At 38.5% G+C, this 20,547-nt stretch overlaps 1 protein-coding gene across 2 annotated transcripts in view; it reads left to right on the forward strand.

The window, feature by feature from the left end:
- Positions 1-20,547, forward strand: part of nfatc3a (nuclear factor of activated T cells 3a) — a 118,436-nt gene that overhangs the window by 89,182 nt on the left and 8,707 nt on the right. For both annotated transcript variants that reach the window (XM_017706175.2, XM_017706176.2), the window contains exon 9: positions 2,366-3,403. In XM_017706175.2, the coding sequence (XP_017561664.1) occupies positions 2,366-3,403 (1,038 nt within the window). The remainder of the gene's footprint in view (positions 1-2,365; positions 3,404-20,547) is intronic.

Genomic DNA, 20,547 nt, shown 5'->3' on the forward strand with positions numbered 1-20,547 from the left:
TCTACTCTGAATAACTGCAGTTGTTTAACTGCAATTCATCTAGCAAAAAATTTTTGTCATCTCAAAAATTTTCTTTTTAAGTTTATGCCACATACAAAAAGCCATTGCGATGCATTGGGGGTGGCACCAAAGGGCTTTTAGTGCTCTGTGCTCTGCTAAGCCTGTTCTTAGTGAGTGTTTCCCTTTTGCATTTTGCTGTGTGTGGTTTGTTGGAGGTTACTCCTGCTAACAGTTGTGCACCTGCTAACCGCTCATGTTCAGCACTTTGAAACATGACTGTCAGATGATTAAGGAATGCATTTGCATAGAACTTCAAACATGCAAATGACATACACAGTAGGAGCCAAAACTCACACATCTAGCCTGCAGTTAGGAATGAGTCACAATCTGAAAAATGTCCTGACATTTTGCCTTCACTGAAATAACTAGTGATCTAGTTTTATGGGACTGGTCGAATTATTACCACTGATCACATATTCAAGGCCAAGTACCAGAATCCCACATCTGTCTTACCCAAGATTCTTGTTTGTTGCCAGTTTGACATGTAAAGTCATAAGTCACTCATTGACTGATGTTTTAACATTGGAGCATTTAAGACTGTTAAAGAGTAATTCTGCTGACTTTTCAAAATCTAACATTTAAAAAGTAAAGTAAAAAAAAGAGGCATTCATAGTGATCATTTGATCATCAGGCAGTCTTGTCTGGTTCCTGTGTCCATCTCTGCAAACAGTTCTTAGTACGCTTCTTTGGCACTTTCACATCAAACTTTCTGCTGATTTTTCGTTACTTCTTAATGATTAAATTACAAAGAAATTTTGATAAATCGTTGGAATTCCCCTTTTTACATTCTGTCGGAATTTATTGTTCTTGTTGACTTTCAGTGACATTTTGTTCAGACCTTCAGTGATCATCATTGACATTTTTTCTCTGCAGTCCTGTCATTTCTGTGGAAGTCTTAATATTTTCATGATTTATCTTCCATTAAGTCTTTTGTTTTTTTTCCTTAATTTTCAGTCATTTTTGAGCACGCAAGTCTAGAATAGTGTTGAGATATAGTCGTTCACAGAATGAAGTTCTAATGAAGTCGTTCTTCTGCATGTGTGATCATACTATCTCTGGAAGTGTATCGGTTTGTTATTATTTTATATATTTTCCCAAGGTGAGTCAAACCGAAAATCAGCGTTGGCGTAATTTAATCACACGTGAGCTTTTTTTCTCACTCTCTCTAACCTAAACGTGCAGCACAGGAGAGCGAGGCCCAGCCTCCCGCCCACCTGCCCCGCTCCACAAAGCGCCCACTCAAAAGCATGCTTCCTGTTTTCCACACTAACCCGCCCGTCCTCAGCCAATCAAGCAGCAGCATGGGCAGCGAGCGCAGAGCGGGTTGTGGCGGCTGTGGTTGCCATAGCAGCGGCCTGCTTTGGGCGGGGGTGGATGGGTGGTCTGTCTGGGTAAAGGGGCTTTAATGTATGAGCAGGAGAATGAAAAACTAATGCAAAAGGTGAGGATAGTACACACTGCACACGCATGGATTCAACAAAGCCTTTTACAAGACTATCAGCATAAGGCTTGCTGTCCAATTGATACAGTCTTTGGCCAGTAAAGCGGCAGTGAACTGGATTTTTTTGTTCCTATTTGGAGCTTTGCTGGAGGGCAGAGAGCCCAATGCCTCTCCCAAACCTGATCCTGGTTTCTGTGGCACTCGGAGCGGGCACCATATGCTCTCTCAGAGTTGACGCTGGGTAAAAATAAACCCCCACACGTGGACCAGGGAAACGCCAGATTGGGAAATGGGTTACTGATCACTATGTGGCATTTGCTTTTTGGGACAGTTTTCCGGATACGGACGAGTCTTGGACTGATTTATACTGACACTGGCAGCCTTCCATTCTTCTTTTCAGTCTAGGAATAGGCTAAATCTTTTAGGAACTATCCTTATTGTTGAGCTTAGCTCAAAAGTTTAGAAGTAAATCATTTAGGTTATTAGTGATTTTTGAAGCCTTAATTATCACTCATTTGTCATGTTTTGACAAATTTGAAAACAACGCAGCAAGCACAATACTTAATAAGGCTGAGTTAGAGAAAAAATGAATTAATATGTGTCTTCATTCCCCAAGTGTTTATTAAGTGCTGTTGAAAAGAAAGGTGATGTAGAACAGGGATAAAAGTAAACCTGTCATAGCTTTTTGAATGTGTTGTTATCACATGTTGTTGTTATCAAATTTGGAAAGAGTGTGTATTTACAAAAAAACAATTAAATTCATAAAATAGGTTGAATTAGTGTAAAGGATTAATTAAAATTGTGGGTCAATTTATATCTATTGTCTAACATTTTGTGTGTCTCCCTCTCTTTCTCTCCCTGCAGTTCTGGTTAAGCAGGAGCACAGAGAAGATTTGGAACCCCCTGCCGTCCCGCCTATGCCCATGCCCCTGGCTCATGCCACTGGCCTGGTCCATTCTCAGCCGCTGTCCTCCCCGGAGCACTCCCACCCGCAGGACGGCCTTCTGTCCAGCTCCCCACGCGGCCTGGCCCCCAGCCTGCACCCGCTGCAGGCACCCATCGCCCCTATGGGCTCCCCCACCTTTCCCCACCTGCCTCCTCACCTTCAGGTCCGAGGCCTCCACCCAGCTCCAGAATGCCAGATGCCCTTCCACCCGGCCCCAAGAGCATCCTACCAACCTCTCCAGCACAACTTGCCCTTTAATGGTCAGCCTGGTCTTCCCATGCCTGGCACCACTTCCCCTCAGGCCTATGAGCGCGTGCCATTTCAGCCCGACCCAGCCGGGTGTCAGCCTCTGGGCATGGGGATGATATATGGGCCCCCTGTTTCGGCCCCGGCCTCTTCTGGAGCAGGGGGTCCAGCCTCGAGCCCTAGCCATGTAGCGTGCACTGGCAGTAACCAGCCCATGGCCCACTCCACCCCTCACCTTCACTCTCTGGGCTACCACTGTCCCACCCCAGGTCAACTGCCCCCCTCACCCACTCATGCCCTTGGACAACCGGCCTCACAGCTTCAGCGACCACTTGGCTATCACCCGGCTGGCCAGCGCTCTGCCTCCTGCCCCACGCCCTCCAGTGCCCCGGTCCGGATGGTGCCTTCGCCCCACTCTGGCCCTTCTTCACCCCAGCTCCACTCATTGCCCTACCAGTCTCCCACCTCGCCCTCGCCAACCAGCAGCCCCCTGGGCCCCCTGTCCCACTCAGGACAGCCCTCACCCCAAGCCAGCAGCCCTGTCCTTACTGGGCTGCCAGCCACTGGTCCTCTTGTGCATCCTCTGACTCAGCAGCAGCAGCAAGGCCCATTCCCTGCAGAGGGAGAAAGGCTGAACATTAAGCAGGAGCCTGAGGACAGAGAGCTTACCTTCCGCTCCATTGGCCTGCAGGATATTACACTGGATGATGGTGAGTGCTAGTGCATGTACCCCTCTCTCTCTCAACATTTGATTCTAGCACAGTCAATCTTTTCCTTATACTTTTTTAGGGCTGCAACCACAGTCCTAATTTATTACATGTGTGATATATAGACAGGCGATACATCATTAACAAAGATTTTTCACATTACATTCTGATAATGAAATTACAGCTGGTAATTACAGTGTTTCAAAAAAGTTTACAAGAATAGTCATAACTGATTTAGCTGTATTATATAAATTAATTTATCAATGAGTTTTCTACACATTATAATTCAGTATTAGATTTCGGTAAATAGTTACATTAAAATGCAAGACAGTTAAAGTGATCATTTATTGATATCACTGGCCACAACAGGGTGTTATTTATCAGATATTTGTAACCAGCCCAGAAATTCTCTATCGATGCATTTGTAAGTTTATTAGTAATCAATCTGGTGATCACCTACTCAGTTGCTGTTTTTTTTTAATAGTAACAAACCTTGCATAGCCTTTCAGAGATTCCAAAATAGTTTGAAAAAGATGAGCAAGAAAACTGAATATATATAACACTATTAAATACTGACAAAATGGCACATAAACATAAGTGTCTGTCAGGCTCTGTTTTGTACTGTAAGAGACACCGGTAGGTGAAATTAACCCCTTAAAATCCCAGGCTTGTAACATATAAATGCTTATTTTTCAGCAACAACATAAATTATAGTGCTAACTGGCTGAATCATTCTTAGATTATAGAATTGTTTAGTAATATTTTGGACCTGCCAGTGGATTATGGTCATTTAAGAGGTTAAAATACACATTATCAGCATGCAAATTGCAAACAAACCAATGCTGTTTCATTAAAAAGTACATTTTAATCGATGCTCAAAGGTTTCCTTCCCTATTTTAATTTTAATTTCCCTCTCTGTCTCTGTGATATAAGGATCAGTGCTGCTTCGAGGCAAGGAGATTCTATTTACCAGTACTTGCATAACGCGATTAAGTGGTAATTAGCTGCAAAGTAATGATGCTTTATTCTGTTTGTAGCCGCACGTCAGCTGCTGACGGCTGTGTATTAATCTCGCCGGACCTCCTCGTGGCACAAAAGGAAATAGCAGAGGCTGATTGCTTACTCATTCATAAACTGGACATTGATGGGAATTGAAGTATGATTGACAGTCTTGGTAATTAAATCTCTGTGTGTGTGCGTACGGGATGTGTGGGTGTGTTGAGGGGTTCATAAGGCTCTAGTGGACCAGCTGGTCAGTAAATTCCCAATGCAGTGGACTGATAGGCAGAAACAAGCACTATCATTCATAGCTAATCCTCATTAGCTCCACTGAGACCTATTAGAAGAGGCCTTTAGCTTCTTAGAGAGGGGGGAGGGAGAGACAGAGTGTTTCTGAGCTTTTGTCAAGCTTTTGGAGTGGTCCTGTAATCAGCTTGTCTCATCTGTAGTAAGGCTACTTGTATGCTTGGTTATTTTTTATTTGTTTGTTGTATCTCCAGTGTCCAAAAAGCAAAACACTTTCGGGCCTAAATGATATAGCGTTTAGCAGATTTACCTGCTGAGAAAGCAGACAGAAAGTGGGGTTTTTTGTGTGTGTGTGTGTGTGTGTGTGTGTGTAAGTTGTATTATATAGGGCTCACTTTACATTTGCTCATGTGTGGAAGTTTAATGTTACGAGAGCTTTATTTACCCTTCTTCAAGGTTTAAGGTTAAGTTATAACATTATAGGAATAGTAATTGTGCTATTTTAGGGAAAGGAAAAAAATACACACACATAAAGAGAGAGAGGGAGAGAGACAGCTGAGATAATTGAGAAGTGAGACTATGATTTTTGACCAGTGCTGCCCAGATATGTGTCCAGAAAAGTTACCCTTAACCAACACCCTCACCCAAAGGGAGAACAAATATTTTTATACTATATATTACAAGAGATAGCATATTTATATCAATGGGTATCAAAATCAGGCTGCTGTCAGCAGGAAATGCTGCATCTGATATCAGAATCTGATCTGATCCTCTAACAAATCAGCCTGAAATGGCACATTTTCACGTGTGATATGATGATGTTATCTGTGTATTTCTATATGTGGGGTAGAAGAATGTTTACTAGTCTATAGTCTACTTTTAGATGCTCACCTTTAGTGATGTGCATCATTTTTAAGGTTAGTAGTTATTAATTGGTTTCACCTTGAGTATAGGCCGATACAGGTAGCAAAAATATCGTGTAATGTTAGAAAAATAAGCATTTTTGTAAAAAAGGATTTAACAACCCATTAAAAGCTACTTTATTTGTAAATTGTGTTTTTGTTGCTCGACATTGTTTAATACTTGACAGTTACATTACTCAGTAAACAACAACTTAACTAAAACTATTGGAACGCATAGCTGTATTCAAAATATTTGTCGTGTACATATGTGCCGATACTAATGCATAAACATTTATAAAATGTATAAATTGGGACTAGATCTACCTGGATTACAAATATGCAGCAGTATAACTATATATTAAATATAGTTATTGACTAATATAGTTCATTTATTCATAGTAAATTTATAGTCACTGCTCTTTTGAAGTGCAGTAAAAACATGATTAGATATCGATTATAAACACTGGTTAAATCTAAACATTGTCCAATACTGATATGAGTAGATATCGTTTTGCATCTCTTTTAAAGTCTATTTTGTTTCTAACCATATAAATTTGTCAGTTATTAATGCTAAATTACTGGACTTTTTAGCTATTTAAAATTGTGTTGCTGATAATTTCCAATTATTTCTAATGCATGTATGTCAAAATTGATTCCTTATGAATTTACAGCATTTTCTTGTGTGCATTCAGGCATGTTGTAGTTTCATTATTAACATGCAATAGAGAATGATGTGTGAAAGTAAAGCTCCAAGTGCGTCAGTGATTCAGCATTCCCGTTTTTGCTCTCTCTGGCTCACAGTTCTGTACTACCAGAATTAGCAGACAGTGGATAAAGCCCAGTATGTTTCAGACGGATGAGAATCACTCACTGTTACAGTCTTTCTAAACACTCAGACACTGTAATAACAAATACACACATTAGATGGGATCAAAAAAAAATCATTTTGAGAGAATTATTCGACTTGTTTCTGGAGGGACTTCATCATACCCGCCACTTCTCCCCCTCCAAACCACACATTACACATACAGAAACACATACACTCTGTTATCTAGAAATAGTGTTATGTAGATTTGTGTGTGTATGATGCTTCTGTGCTGTTCTGTGATCTGTGAGACTTTAAGGAGGTCAGAGCAGCTCTGGAAATAGACCACAGCTCTAATCAGTGAGATGAATTCACAATATCTCTCTCTCTCTCTCTCTCTCTCTCTCTTTCTTTCTCTTGTCTGTTTCTCTGTTTTGCTCTCCCTCTTTCTTGCACTCTCTTCCTTTCTTTCTCGTTCTCGCTTTCTCTAGCACTCTCACACTCTCTTTCTCTCTCGCTTTCCTCTTTGTCATGAATCACTGTTTTACGGTTGCTGAAGCTGACGCATTTGCAAGTTTCAGTTGGGTAAAATACAAAGGCTTTTTGGTATTGCTCAGTCAGGCTACTGGTTGTGTTCTTAATCAGGCTTTTCCCCTTTTTAAACGATCTTCGCCATTTACTCCCATTTTATGAATCACATTTCACTAGAACTTCACACAGTCCTAATTTAAACACTATGTATAGCTATGAAGGGACATGGTGCTATGGTTGTAAACTTGAACACACCGTGATCTTGCATCTTTCTTTGTAAACTGTATTGAGTGTCTGTATGAGTTTAAATAAATGCCTATAAATAAATTAATAAATTGTTTCTGTAGCTAAATCATGTATCTCCAAAATAAGGCATGCATCAGACGTGATTTTCTACAAAGCGGTTGATTTATTAATGCCATTGTGGGGTTTTTTTTATAGTTTTTTTTTTTACTTGAAGTACAGGTAAAAATATTTAAATACCTAAACATGTAGCCAAAGTTTTGTTAATTTTTTAACATAATTTGACATTTCCATAGTTTGAACTAACCTATACGATATGCATAAATGTAATTATTAATGAGGTTAATGTTCTTGAAGTAATTAAAGTTAAGAATGTTTTTTTTCCTTCTGTAAAGTTACCATTTTTGGAGAAATGACGTTTTGTCACAAAAGTGACAATATATAAGATTATTTGCTCTTTATGAGGCCAAACTTTAATTTCATAAATGCAAAATCAGTTGCTCATGAAAATAACAAGAAGCAAATAAAGTGGCAAAAGTTAGGCTTCTTTTCCACTGGAGGGCCGAACGCTTCTTAGCATGGAAGATAACGATTCAAGTGGCTTTTTCACACGCACAGTTCGACATGAAACACTTAGAAACCAAGCTCAGCACAGCTTTTTTGGCGCGGTCAGCTAAACGTACTCAGGGCCACAGAACCATTCGGCGGGATGATGTAATGACATAGCTGTTTGCTTACTGGTTCTATGTTTATGTTGATATTGTGCCACCATGTCCTGCAGCATTATTACATACCTGAAAACAAGCAAGTTCAGTTTGCTCACACTGACGGCAATTAAATGAAAGCGGTGCTTTCCACCACTTAATAAACGTCAAAGCTTCTATCTAACACCAATTTCTAGCTGTTAAAGGGCTCTGATAACCAGGAGAGAATAGCTAGTTAGCAGAAGCTAAGCTACCATGCTGCCAGCTCTGCTCACCACAGAACAGGTTCACTTCTGACTAACAAAAGCTTTACTGACACCAATTTAGATGACTGACTCAAATATGATGAAGTGAAGTCAAATGGCTCATTTTAGAGGAATGGGAAGTTAAAAAATGAAACCTCTTCTATGGTCTCTGGAGCTGGAGCCTCCTAGCTAAACTAATGCTACCCAGGTCCTCTATCCTAGTTTATTTAGCTAAAGAGTCAACTGATCGGTGTTGGAGTGACAGTAAGCCAAAGTCGGACCTGTTCTGTTGTGCTTTAAGCTATAACCTGCAAGGCTAAGCTAACGCAAGTGTAAGTTCTTACTACAATACAGGCTCGGTTCTAGCAAACCGATGATTAAGAACACCCTTTTAGAGGATAAAGACTCGTATCTGAGAGCACAGATTCAAATGATGTGTGTTGAAGTGACAGAAAGATAAAAAAACAGTTTTGTTCTGTAGTGCTTTGAGCTGTAACCTGCTTGGCAAAGCTAATGCCAGTGTAGTTAGCTGGCAGCAAGTGATACGCTGCAGAACAGGCTGTTTTAGTAACTGATAACTGGCACGTGTTTTGTGGTTGGTTGTGTGTGCGTAGTTTTCTTCAGTATTTCCTAGTTTTGATTTAGTTTCAATAACCGGTCTGGACCAATGTGGACATTAGCTTCTGTTCACCTTATTAGATATGAAAATCCACACTTATAGCGTCCAGTGACTTTTTTAAATGTAAACATGGTTTCCAGAATTTAGCTTTAAATTGGCCCACATTTCTTTTATCCTCTCTCAAACATGGATGTTTGCACTGGACATCTTGTAAAGCAGTGGACCTATTGCTGATTGTGTTTGGAACAACAGTCTGCTGATTTTTATCATGCAGCCATATCACGAATGATAACTTTACAGGAGAAGAAAGAAAAGTTCTGCATGCAACTGTAAATGCATGCAAGTTCAACAAATTCCTATTTCAAGTGGTTATATACCATTTCTATTGCTCCATTCATCATGAAGTATTTACACTATGTAAAGCTGGTTTCAAATCAATAAAAGCCCCAAAGGTGGAATTACAATGGTGGTATGCAAGTTTAAATCTCAGTGCATTTTATAACCAGGGCACTGAATGAGGTGTATTGTGGTCAGTTGATATTTTGTTTCTGTGCCAGTGTGTAGCACAGATGTGCTAAGTGGACTGGTTTCTGAAGTGATGTGCTGAGGGAACATGTGGAGATAATCTATTCCCTGCCATGTGATGGCATCAGAATGTGCCAGTTCGCACTGTCAGGAGTCTGCAGTGGCTCTAGAGTGGCTGAGTTTATGTTTGTTCGCGTGTGCACATTTTGCATGTACGAGTATCTTTGAGCATGTGTGCATATGTTTTATGTATATGCGTTTGCCCATACACGTAATTGAATACTTGAAGTGAGATTAAACAGTAGTTCATATTCGTGTTTTCATGCGTTTATCAGCAGTGAAGATTTTCGTCTTTTGCGTTTTGAAAAACAAAAAATGTAAACAAAAACAAAAAATGTATTTGTGTACCTACAGAACAGATAACATTCTATGTTTTTTTTTCTATTTATTTTGTCATTTGTACATATTTTTTAACATACAGCTTATATCTGTACTGGATTGCCCCAGGTGTTATTTTGCATGTGTGAAGGTCTGTGGGTGCATATGTTTTATATATGTGTTTGCACATACACGTCTATGTGTGTGTGTGTCAGCGTGGGTAAGTGTATAAGACGGCAGATGGCTCAGGTGTTATAGTCCCTTTGCAGGAGGTGAGGAGGGAGAGGTTCTAGACTGATGGACAGATGGGAAAAAAGGCAGTACACACAGTGGACAGTTTGTAGCATACATTAAATATGGTTTGAATTTGGAGGGAATGTTTTAAAGATTCCATGTTTTTAGATATCGTACAAAGCTGACCTCACCTGTGATTCACTTTACTGTGTGTGTCTGTGTGCGTGTCTGTTATATGGGCATAAGGCATAAGCACAGGCGCCATATTTCCTCTGATGGTGTTGGATGACGCTGTGAACAGAAGGAGCAGCGTATGCTGTGTCATTTTCTCTTAGAGCTTTGATCTGGCCTGAAATTTTGGTCCAAACCCAAATACACTTTGAGTTTTTTTGAACAAGCCTGATACAAACCATTGCATTTTCCGTCCAAATATTACTCAAGCTCGATAAAACATCTCTCTCTTACTATATAGAGCTGTGTATGTTTAATTTAATCACTTATATGTCTGATTTTCTGTGTCTGTTTATGCATAGGGTGTGTGTGTGTGTGTGTGTGAGAGAGAGAGAGAGAGAGAGAGAGAGTGGGTGTGTATGTGGGTGTGTGAGTGCTGCTTTGTTTGCTCTTTAGTTTGAGTTGAGTGCAGCTGCCACCTCGACATGAGCTGATCTGGGTTAATAATAGCTAAAACCTTCTGTCTTTTGGTCATATTACCATTGTACCCCCACACATACATACACAAATATACACACAGATGCTAGAGCCGCATCATGCATTGTCTCTTTGTTATCAGAAAATTGATCTATGCATTATAGACTCCACACTAGACACATAAATTAGTGAATTATGCTGAAGAAAACGAGATAAAAATCAACCATTTCTTTTAATGAGCTCACTTGTATTCAACAAATGAACCCCAACAACTCACAAAACAGCCCATTGTGTACTTTGAGCTCACTGATTAATCTCAGATGCTCCTGATGAGTGGTCAGTGAGTGTTTTCAGGAAGAACAGCCAGTCATGTGGTCTCACAGCTATACAGTCAATGTGTCTGCAGCTCTATCCTGAACCACATCACAAAAGTTTTCAGATTTGTTTTGTCTCGTTGCAATTGCAGTTGGCCCTGTTAGTGTTGTACACATTTAATAAAATCTTTTATACATATTATATATTATATTGGATGATAATATCAAGAGAAAAGAGGGAAAGCTACATAGTCTATAGGCCTTATTTGACATCTTTAAAAAACTATTCAAACGTATTTCAAAAGACGAGGCTTGTATTGTCTATATTAAAATAATGTTTTAATGTATCCAGTGTATTTTTGAAATATATTCTGAATTGTACAAAAAAAATAACCAAAGTGGAAGTTTAGTCACATAATTGATCATTTTCTGAAGAACTGTAATCAAATTGAACCATTGTAAGATCAGAGATTTGTGTTTGTGCTAATGCTTTGTATTTGCTTTTATGTTAATATCATTATACCATCGCTGTTGGAAGAAAACCACATATCTCCAAAATAGTAACTTTACAGAAGGAAAAAAATTGAGTTGTTTTTAACTTGTAATGGATGATAATGTAAAAAAAGTTTTTTTCCAGGTAATTTTTAGGCCATTTCCATTGGTCATCGCAAAAAAGACAGCAACTGTATTTTTATATAATAGCAATTTTATATAATAAAGTAAAACTGGCAAAAATGGAAATACAAGGTTCAGACTATCCCATATTATGACTGCATTACTCATTCAGTGTAGTTCAGTTCTTGAAGGTTGGGAATTCATATACTGAGAGATGAGGACTTCTCTTGTTTGCAAGTGGCTAGACTGAAGGTCAAAGCAAGCTGCCTCTGACCACACATCATCTCTGTCCAAGTATAGCAACACATTGGGAAATCACCCTTTCCACTCAGTCTGAAATAACGATGTAATCTTTTGGCCCTTTCTTTGCTTCGGCTGTTTTCGGGTGTTGCTTTGTCATTATTTCATGTTTTGTTTCTCAACCAGAAGTGTTTAAAATTGTTTTAAATGTTGTGTCTAATCAGCCACAGCAATTCAGAATCCCACTGAGATGGTGTAATGAGAGTATGAGTACAGTCAACTGCAGATAGGTGCTGCTTTTTTCTAGCCACTCCTACACGTATACATTTTGACACTGAAGTGAAATTGCAGATGTGTGGGTGAAATACATTTCATTTGAGTTGGATTTGCACTCCATTTATTTGACACAAAGCAGAGGATATTGCTGCAATTTACTGTTTTCACTATTCAGTTTCACACATTTTAGAATTTTTCACCAGTCTGTGCAACTTGAATTTGTATCATTTTTAATAACTGAAAATAAAATAGAAAAAATGAGTATAGCACATTCCATTATTTCAGTTGTCATTGTGTTAATCTCAACATGACATCTTATTTCAGTGTCTGCTCTGACCACAGATCAGCGATGTAGTCTTGCTTGTTTCCACCAGTCTCTCTACACTGGAAAGTCCATGATGCATCTTGTTCCAGCCTTACCTTCTGTAGCCACAGTTCATCAAGCAAGTCAAATTATTAACACCACTCAGCAATCACTAATCAGGGAAAAAACTAGAGCATGGAAGGAAAATCCAGGACCCGGGGCAAATGCAACTCATTAAGCAACAGTAAAAACATCAGTCTGCTACGGAAACAAGTGGAGAAAGCAACACCAGCTTTCTGGGTGCCACAGTGAGGTCTTGGCAGAGTGGGGCTACAGCCTTGCGGTCAGTCCAGTTTGCATCGCTGTGGGTTTCGGCCGCTGAAATGTTAGAACCGTGACAAGACACTCTTTTGCCAGGAAACCCCCGATCCAGAGTTTATCCACTTGTTTTTTCTGCAGGCGAACTCTGAGTGACACATTTGCTTTTGTTTAGATAGGTCTTTTTTTATATGCATTGTGGTTTCATTTGTGAGTATAAAGACTTTCCATCCATGCAGACCAGAAACCAAAGTCACGTGAAGGCTGCTGCTGTTTGTGAGTAAATGGATTGGTTATATTGCAGAGACTCAAAGAATCACAAACCAACATACTGAAGAGTCCAAATGAGTTTCTCTGTGCTCATTGATTCAGCTACGTACTGAAAGCTTTATTAATCATATGCTTTTAAAAATAAGGGTATTTTGGAGTGTTGCCATTGAAGGACCACTTGGTTCTATACAAAAAATCTTTCAACATGGTCCTCCAAAGAACATTTTTTGTGAATGAGGTGTGTGACTGTGAAGATGCTTTTAAAGGTTGGAAGAACCTTTACGATCCAACCTAAACGTTTTTCCTAGAACTGTACATCTAAGCCAAGATCAATTTAGGAAACTTTATTTTTAAAGCCCCTCAGCTCTGTGTTCCTATTCTGTCCTGCAAGGTAGCAACAACGTTCAAATTTAGGTTTTGGAATTTTGTAGCCGGGGAAGCCATTTAGACATTTCAGGCAGTATTGACTGATATAAACCTATTAGATGCCTCTACAGTGGCCTACAAATGCTTGGGCACCCCAACATGTTTTTTTTTGTTTTCTAAGTGAACACATACTCCATAGAGAACAGACTTCTGCACATTTTAATGTACAATTGCTGTTTATTTGCTAAATTTAACATATTGTGGCAATAAAGCACATTATCACCTGTGCAAAACGTATTTAAACATTTTTTGTGTTTTTCCCCTAGTATATTAAATGCAGCAATGTAATAGAAAGTGTGCAGAAAACTTATTTTTCATTTAGATAATCAACAAAACATAATTTAACTATGGGTTTTAACATATTTATATATTACTTTATGAGCTACAGTTTGGATCACTTTCTGTTTATGTTTTACGCATATGGCTGAGATGCAAGACTGAGACAAGTTATTAAACGTTGCTAGAAATGGCAGTTTGTTACCACAAGTTTTCCATTGGAAAATGCTTGGAAATGCTACATTTATGTCACTGTATTTGCTTCTGCTTGCCTTCTTTCGCTTGTATAATTATTCCTGCCGCCGGGCCTGGCCGCTATTGGTGCTCTGGCTGCACTTGTCTGAGTTGGTTAAGTAAGGCTGCTAATAAGAAGATGCAGTGAGGGAGCAGTGAATCACTCCTGTGCATTTGGAGGGGGAATCCACTGATGAATCACTGACCTATCTTCTTAATACATGTCTGTTCAAGTTCTTTAATCTCACACCCCTAAGAGACCCCAAACTGACCTTTTCTCGCTTTTTTCCCCTTTTGGAGCCTAATCGTGAAATGTTTCAGGAAACAGCAGGATAGACAGACATCGCTTGCTGTCTCTAGACTAAAAGCCTTCATTCCACAAAATGGAAAAAATATTATACAGAATACAGCTTTTTTGTACTGTGTTTCGCCAGGCTTTTCTCCTTGCTGTTTTATATTTTAGCTGCATGCATCTTGTGAGATGTTTGTCATTAGCTATTCTGAATGGAAACTCTTTAGTCCTCAGATCATTCCTGTCTATCTTGTGCAGTAGCTTTCTATATACCTTCCTCACGCAAAGTGAAAAAAATAACCAATATATTTATATGTGCTTTGCTTGCTAAGCTTTTGGATTCCTCAAGAACACTAATAAATATAAATAAGATTACTAATAAAATAATTTCACAGTATTGTAGTAGGTTCTGCAGATGTACCATAGTGAAGTAATACCAGTGAGTGAGTTTTATTTAAATATTTAACACAGGATAGATTAAAGTATCATTAAACAGACACTTATGGCTATTAGACAAACAAGAAAGACACACATTCTTTTAACTGAGTTAAATATAATTGCATTTATATACAAATAAACAGGTGTTTACACATCTGGATCCAGATGCCAACTTCCCATTAATAATTGCTTTTTTCAACAACTAAGTAAAATGACTAAGTAAAAAGTACTAGTACCAACACTAAAATAGGGGTCTTTGTACAATAAGTGGAATGCTTTTTGGTACTATATAGAACCATTTGTTAAAAAGTTCTTTAAAGAACCGTATACAGTTAGGGGTGTATAAATAAAACACAAAATGTAGCCTGTGCAAAAGACATGGCACTGTTTATATTTTATGTTTTATTTTCTTCAAGTCAAAATTATCAAAACTTTGAGCATATGAGTGTAACCATTGCCTTTAAAGAACCCATGAAGAGCTCCTTCTCTTCAGGGTGTGGCTATGACTGAATTCGATCCCTCTTTGTGCCTTAGAGCACTATTACACATGTGTGCTGGTTTTTTAGTGTATGCATTGAAAATTAGAATTCCACAATGCACTCATCATAGTGAACATCGTAGATCACTACAATATTACAGTGTAACAGACAAGGGAACGTTAGCTAATGTTAGCTGTATCCACACTCCTTTGAAACTTGTAAGACTCTCTGACCTCTTTGGCAAAACAATGTAAAAAAGTTAAAAACAAAGATTCTAATACATTTATTGCCTGCTGCTCATAATACAGCAAAAATGATGATATCTGTTGTAGGTTGTTATAATTTTGGGCTGAGACGTAAATGCCTGTTCTAGTCAAGACTGTACTTTTGAAAAGTTACTCCCACGTCTATAGCTACAAGCCAGCTTCCGCCTCGACTAGTGCAACTAATGCGCCTGGTTACTGTGACGCAGGATATCGATTAAAAAGTGTTTGAATTCATTTATCATGTGTTTTTACTGTTGTTTAGTAAACTGATTAGTTCATCGCTGAATAGTGCAATACCAAAATTAGTAAGGATCCCTTTTTGGTCACAGTCTGTGTCATTTTACTCACTCAGAGTAGACTGGAGAGCATCAGCTGAAACTGAAATAAGAGTTTTGCTAAGTATCCCCTATTATGGCTCAAAATTCCTGAATCTGCACCACAAAGAAAGGCTGCTGTTTCTGCAGCAGAGGGGGAAATCAGCATGGCATTACTGTTAACCTTAGTGGTCGTAAATTCCCCCTTTTTATAACTCACCAGACCAAAAGGGGTAACAAGTCCTATAGCAGCACTCTGAGTGGTCAGCTGAAGTGTCACTCACCCACCAACGCCTCCTCATCCACTGATGCAGTCAGAGCAGCAGGGGCTTAATGTTTAACTGTCCGTTATCAGCCACTATAAGCTTCGCTCTGTAAAACCTCTCATACTGGGAGTTGAATATATATGAGGTGCAATCAGAACTACTGTGTGTAATTGCAAATAAGGGGTGTCCCCCTGCAGTCCTCCAAAGAGGATCCCCTCTTTCTGAGAGTGAGCTAAAGATGTGCGGCATCTTCGAGAGATGTTCTAGATGAATCATGCTTTCTTACATGTGGGGAAACGGGACGCTGAAATGTTTTCTGAAATCCTTCAACGAAGCAGCGCAGCAATGGCTTCCCGTATTCGACTGAGTCATCCGAAATTGTGAAGCCGTGTCCATGTGTACTGTAATGTGGTAGTAATTTGATACACTTTAACTCAGAAACATGGACTGTCCATCAAAAGTTTGGGTACACCTTGCGTTCCTTGGCAATTCTACAAAATGTATTTGTCAAACATGTCACAAATATTTACACGTGCATTATGGTTTGCCTCAAAACAAACCTTGCTTATTTCTGTTTTGTGAAATTATTGAAAACATGCTAATGCTTATACAGTCCTGTGCAATAGTCAAGACCACCCTTCATGTATTTAATTTCTGGTCAAAACAGCTATTAAGTACAAGTTATTCATTTTCCAGCATCAGAAAAAGCATAGAACTTTCAACAGAGAATTACACAGAAGCCTAAAAAGAATTTGTTTCTGTCAGTGTATAGTGTGTCTACCCTTTTCCTTTATTACTGCTTACATTCTTGCTTTCAGAGACTTACTTTCATAGGAATCTCCAGGAATATTTTTCCACACCTCCAAAGTTCAGTCTTAGAAGTTGGTTGCAAATCTACTTTTAGCATGACACACACTCGTCAGTACTGAACAGTTGCGTCTGCCCTGTGATACGCGTGAGACTGAGGATGATTGTTCTATGCTTGAGGGCACCTCATATAATCAGATTGAACATCTAATCTTTTCTACAGCCTTTGATTTTTTGGTCTAGGTGAATGATGCAAGAGTTGAGTGGAGTTAGTGAGCACTAGTGAGTTTCTGGCACTTAAGATTGCATTTCAGAAACGTTAGATAGGTGGAAAATGTATGTCATGGAAATGTGTTGTATTAAACACTGTATTATGATGCACATAATGTGTGAATCACATGTATTGGATGACTACACGATTGTAAATTTACTTGGTTAGGTACTATAAAAAGTCTGTACAAGGTGCAAGACATTGAAATAAATAAAATCAGTCTGTTGCACATATGTAGTGGGTTAAGGTGCTAATTTATGTGCTCTCTGGTGACAGTTTGTGAACTGAGTCATGCCCTCATCTGACCTGCTGTCAAATAACGTCCAACTTAAGTTTGAGAATGTATTGTTATTGCCGTGTGTGTGTATGTGTGTTTACAGAAACGGAAAAACTGAGAAAAAGATTGTACGTTTATGTGGAAAGAGTCTTTCTCATTTCATTAAAAACTCCAGTAAGTCTGAATTCAGTCTGTGTTCGCTCTTTCCAAAATGACCCAGTTCCAAATGTAGAAGCCCAGAAATTCTGTCAGCATTTCATTGTCATGGGCCTTGATTAAAAACTTGTCTGTACACAATCAAGCCACTCTTAAAATAAAGTACTTAATTCTGCTTTTTGATTTACATACAGTGGGGTCCTAAAGTCTGAGACCACTAGTGAAAATGCTTCTATGTTGCATTGCTTTCTGATTTAATACAATGTTTTTCATTATGAATTATATTACTAGCATAACAAACCAAGTGAACAGTCAAATTTTTGAAATTTTAACTTGAATTTCAGAATTTCTTAGTATTCAGTATTTCCCTCAGTATGACACCGTGCACTCAAGCTGGCACTAGCAGTGACAGAAGTCCCTATTGAGAAGATCAAATCCACCTCAGTGGATCATCCATGGTCAGTGTCATACATTTGCTTTAATTTGAGTAGTGTGGAATCTAGAATCTTCCTCTTTTACTTGTTGTAACTTTTTGTCACAACAGAACTTCTTTCTTTGTTTTCAAGTTAAATAGTAAAACTTTGTGCTTTAAAAAAATTCCAGATTTTCTGTTTTGGATCCCAGTGTATACTTAGTTATTAAATACTGAACAGTATTTGTGACTTTTTTTTTTACTTAACATAGACATTGTTAAACATGAATTGTCTTAAATGTGTCATCAGTAAGGCTGTAATGACAATCATCCATTAAATCGGAATCAGAAATAATTAATTGGCAGGTCCCATGATGATAATGCATGTTTTCAATTCTGCAAATTGACATCCTTTATTATACATATTTTTTACCACTTAGTATTTTTGGTGACATTTTACTGAAGGGCAGCTTTTGTATTCCTACAAGACACCTACATAAGCCTTTCATGACAACTGGCTTAAACCTATATAAACATTATAAAATAATTATGCTAAGGATTAGTTGTTGTAAAGTCTACTTTTGTCCATTTTGACGTCAGTTCTTCTCAGTAAATGTTATGACAAATGATGCTTGTTGGAATAAACCTTTAAAAATTTTAAATGTTTGTCAGTTTTCATGAAAGGCTTATGTAGGTGTTGTGTAGCCTTGTGAAAAAAAGTATTAGGTATCTGTTCAAATTGTATGTAAATCCATTTACCTCAGCAGTATTTCTTTGTTTAAAAAAAAAAAAACAGAAAAAATACAAATAAACAATACATTGTGATTTTATATGTCAGTGTGTAGCCTAGCCGTTTCCAGACCTCTCCTGGAAAGAAGCTTGAAATCATCTAATTGGTCCTTCATTAAGTTAAATGAGGTGAGCTGTTGATGAAGCATGACAAATGCAAGCAATATCTGAATTAAACCCAAAAATCAGGAACCAAACCTGTAATTTTCTAGATGTATTCTTTTAAATGTTATAAATAACTTTATATAAACATAGTGTTCCCATTACAGTTTACTGTATTTATGTTTACTTGTATTTACTCTTAATATTTTATAGTGTCTTTACTGACAAACACAGATTTACTACTTCAAAAAATAGTTTTCTTGCCTGCCTAAAACTTTTTCACAGTGCTGTAAGTCTTTTTAAAAGGCCTCCATATATTTTTACAGTATTTTTTAATCTTTGAAGGACATTGTTTATTATTGTTCAGTTAAGTTCATTTTTATTGCTTGGCATTTTTTCATTTCCATAGTGACTCCCAGTTTTCAAGTATGCAAATGTAATCGTTCTTTCTTTATTACTTCGTTTTTAAACGCACGTTGCGTCTTGCGTTCAGCACTTTGAATTTTAGAAGGCCACTGTGTTCTCATGCTCCTTGCTTCAGCGTGATGGCACCCACTCTTGTCGTTCTGAAATCCTTACTTGTGGTTTGCTGGTCTCCCAGCCTCCCTCCCTCACAACTCCCACTACTCCGAAAGTGCTGAGTTGCCCTGGCTTGCACGCCATTCCCTTTGCTCTGAGTAGTGAGAGGTGCATGCTGCATTGTGTGTGTGCAGGAGGCAGGCATGCTGCTCATGCTGCTGCTATTGCGGAGTGGGTTAGCGCGCAGCAGCAGTCGTGGTGTCGGCCCACTGCAGCAGGCCTGTACGTGTGAAGAGCTCATACCAGAGGAAGAAACACACGCCTACACGAACAGGATGATCTGAGGCAGCGGCCGGGCATTTTAAACATCGCGCTAACCTCTACACTCACACACAGTGAACAATGCACAACAATAAGAGAAACCTCTGTACACAAACACATACATATGATAAATGAATATAGCCCCACACACGTAGAAGTTTGTTTTTATAGCGTCCAAGGACATGAGTCCTACATACATACCGTGCAAAGGTTTTAGGCTCCTAACAAACAAGTTAGAGTTAAAAAGCAGACAACTCAGTATTCAGTTATCTTCCAGCATCTGCTTTGATTAATCACTATTTCATTATGTTAAAGCAAGTGTTCTTCATACTAGCTCACAAAATATTAACTATTTTAACCTTTTTTCAAAATGAGAAATTCTTGTTGTTTGTTACTGTTTATACATGGATGGATGGATGGCTGGGTGGATGGCTGGGTGGATGGATGGATGGATGGATGGATGGATGGATGGATGGATGGATGGTTGGATGGATGGATGGATGGATGGATGGATGGATGTGTGTGTTGCTGTTGTCAGAAGAAAACCTCATATTGAAAATGATAACTTTACAGAAGGAAAAACATCTTTGGTTTTAATGTAAGACGGTGGAACTAGACTTTTTAATAAGTCATTTTAGGTCAGTTATTTGGTCCATTCATAATCAAATTTACACACAATGTGAAGAGTAACAGGTATTTCCGAATTATAGAGATACAAAGTTTAACTCATTTGGTAGAAAGCATTTGGTAGAGTCAGGAGCATGTCATTGTCCTGTTTTTCTTTCATGTTTCTACAGTGTCATTCACTTTTGTTCTGAAAGTTTTCCGACAAAACAAACACTTACACCTACAGCCAATCCCTGCGAAAGCAATCACGTTAAACTAGGACAAATACATAACTGCATATTGAAAAGTCATCTCTTAACATGCCAACTCTGCTCATAACAGTGCTAACAAAAGGGACAATTAAAACAAACATGAATGTTCATACTCATAAAAAGATTAAACTGTACATACACTTAAAAACCCTTAGTGTGTTAGTAAACAACACTGTACGCAGTTCACATAAAAGAAAACACTGCACAC

This window comes from Pygocentrus nattereri, chromosome 25, assembly GCF_015220715.1.
Source record: "Pygocentrus nattereri isolate fPygNat1 chromosome 25, fPygNat1.pri, whole genome shotgun sequence".
NCBI classification, from domain to species: domain Eukaryota; kingdom Metazoa; phylum Chordata; class Actinopteri; order Characiformes; family Serrasalmidae; genus Pygocentrus; species Pygocentrus nattereri.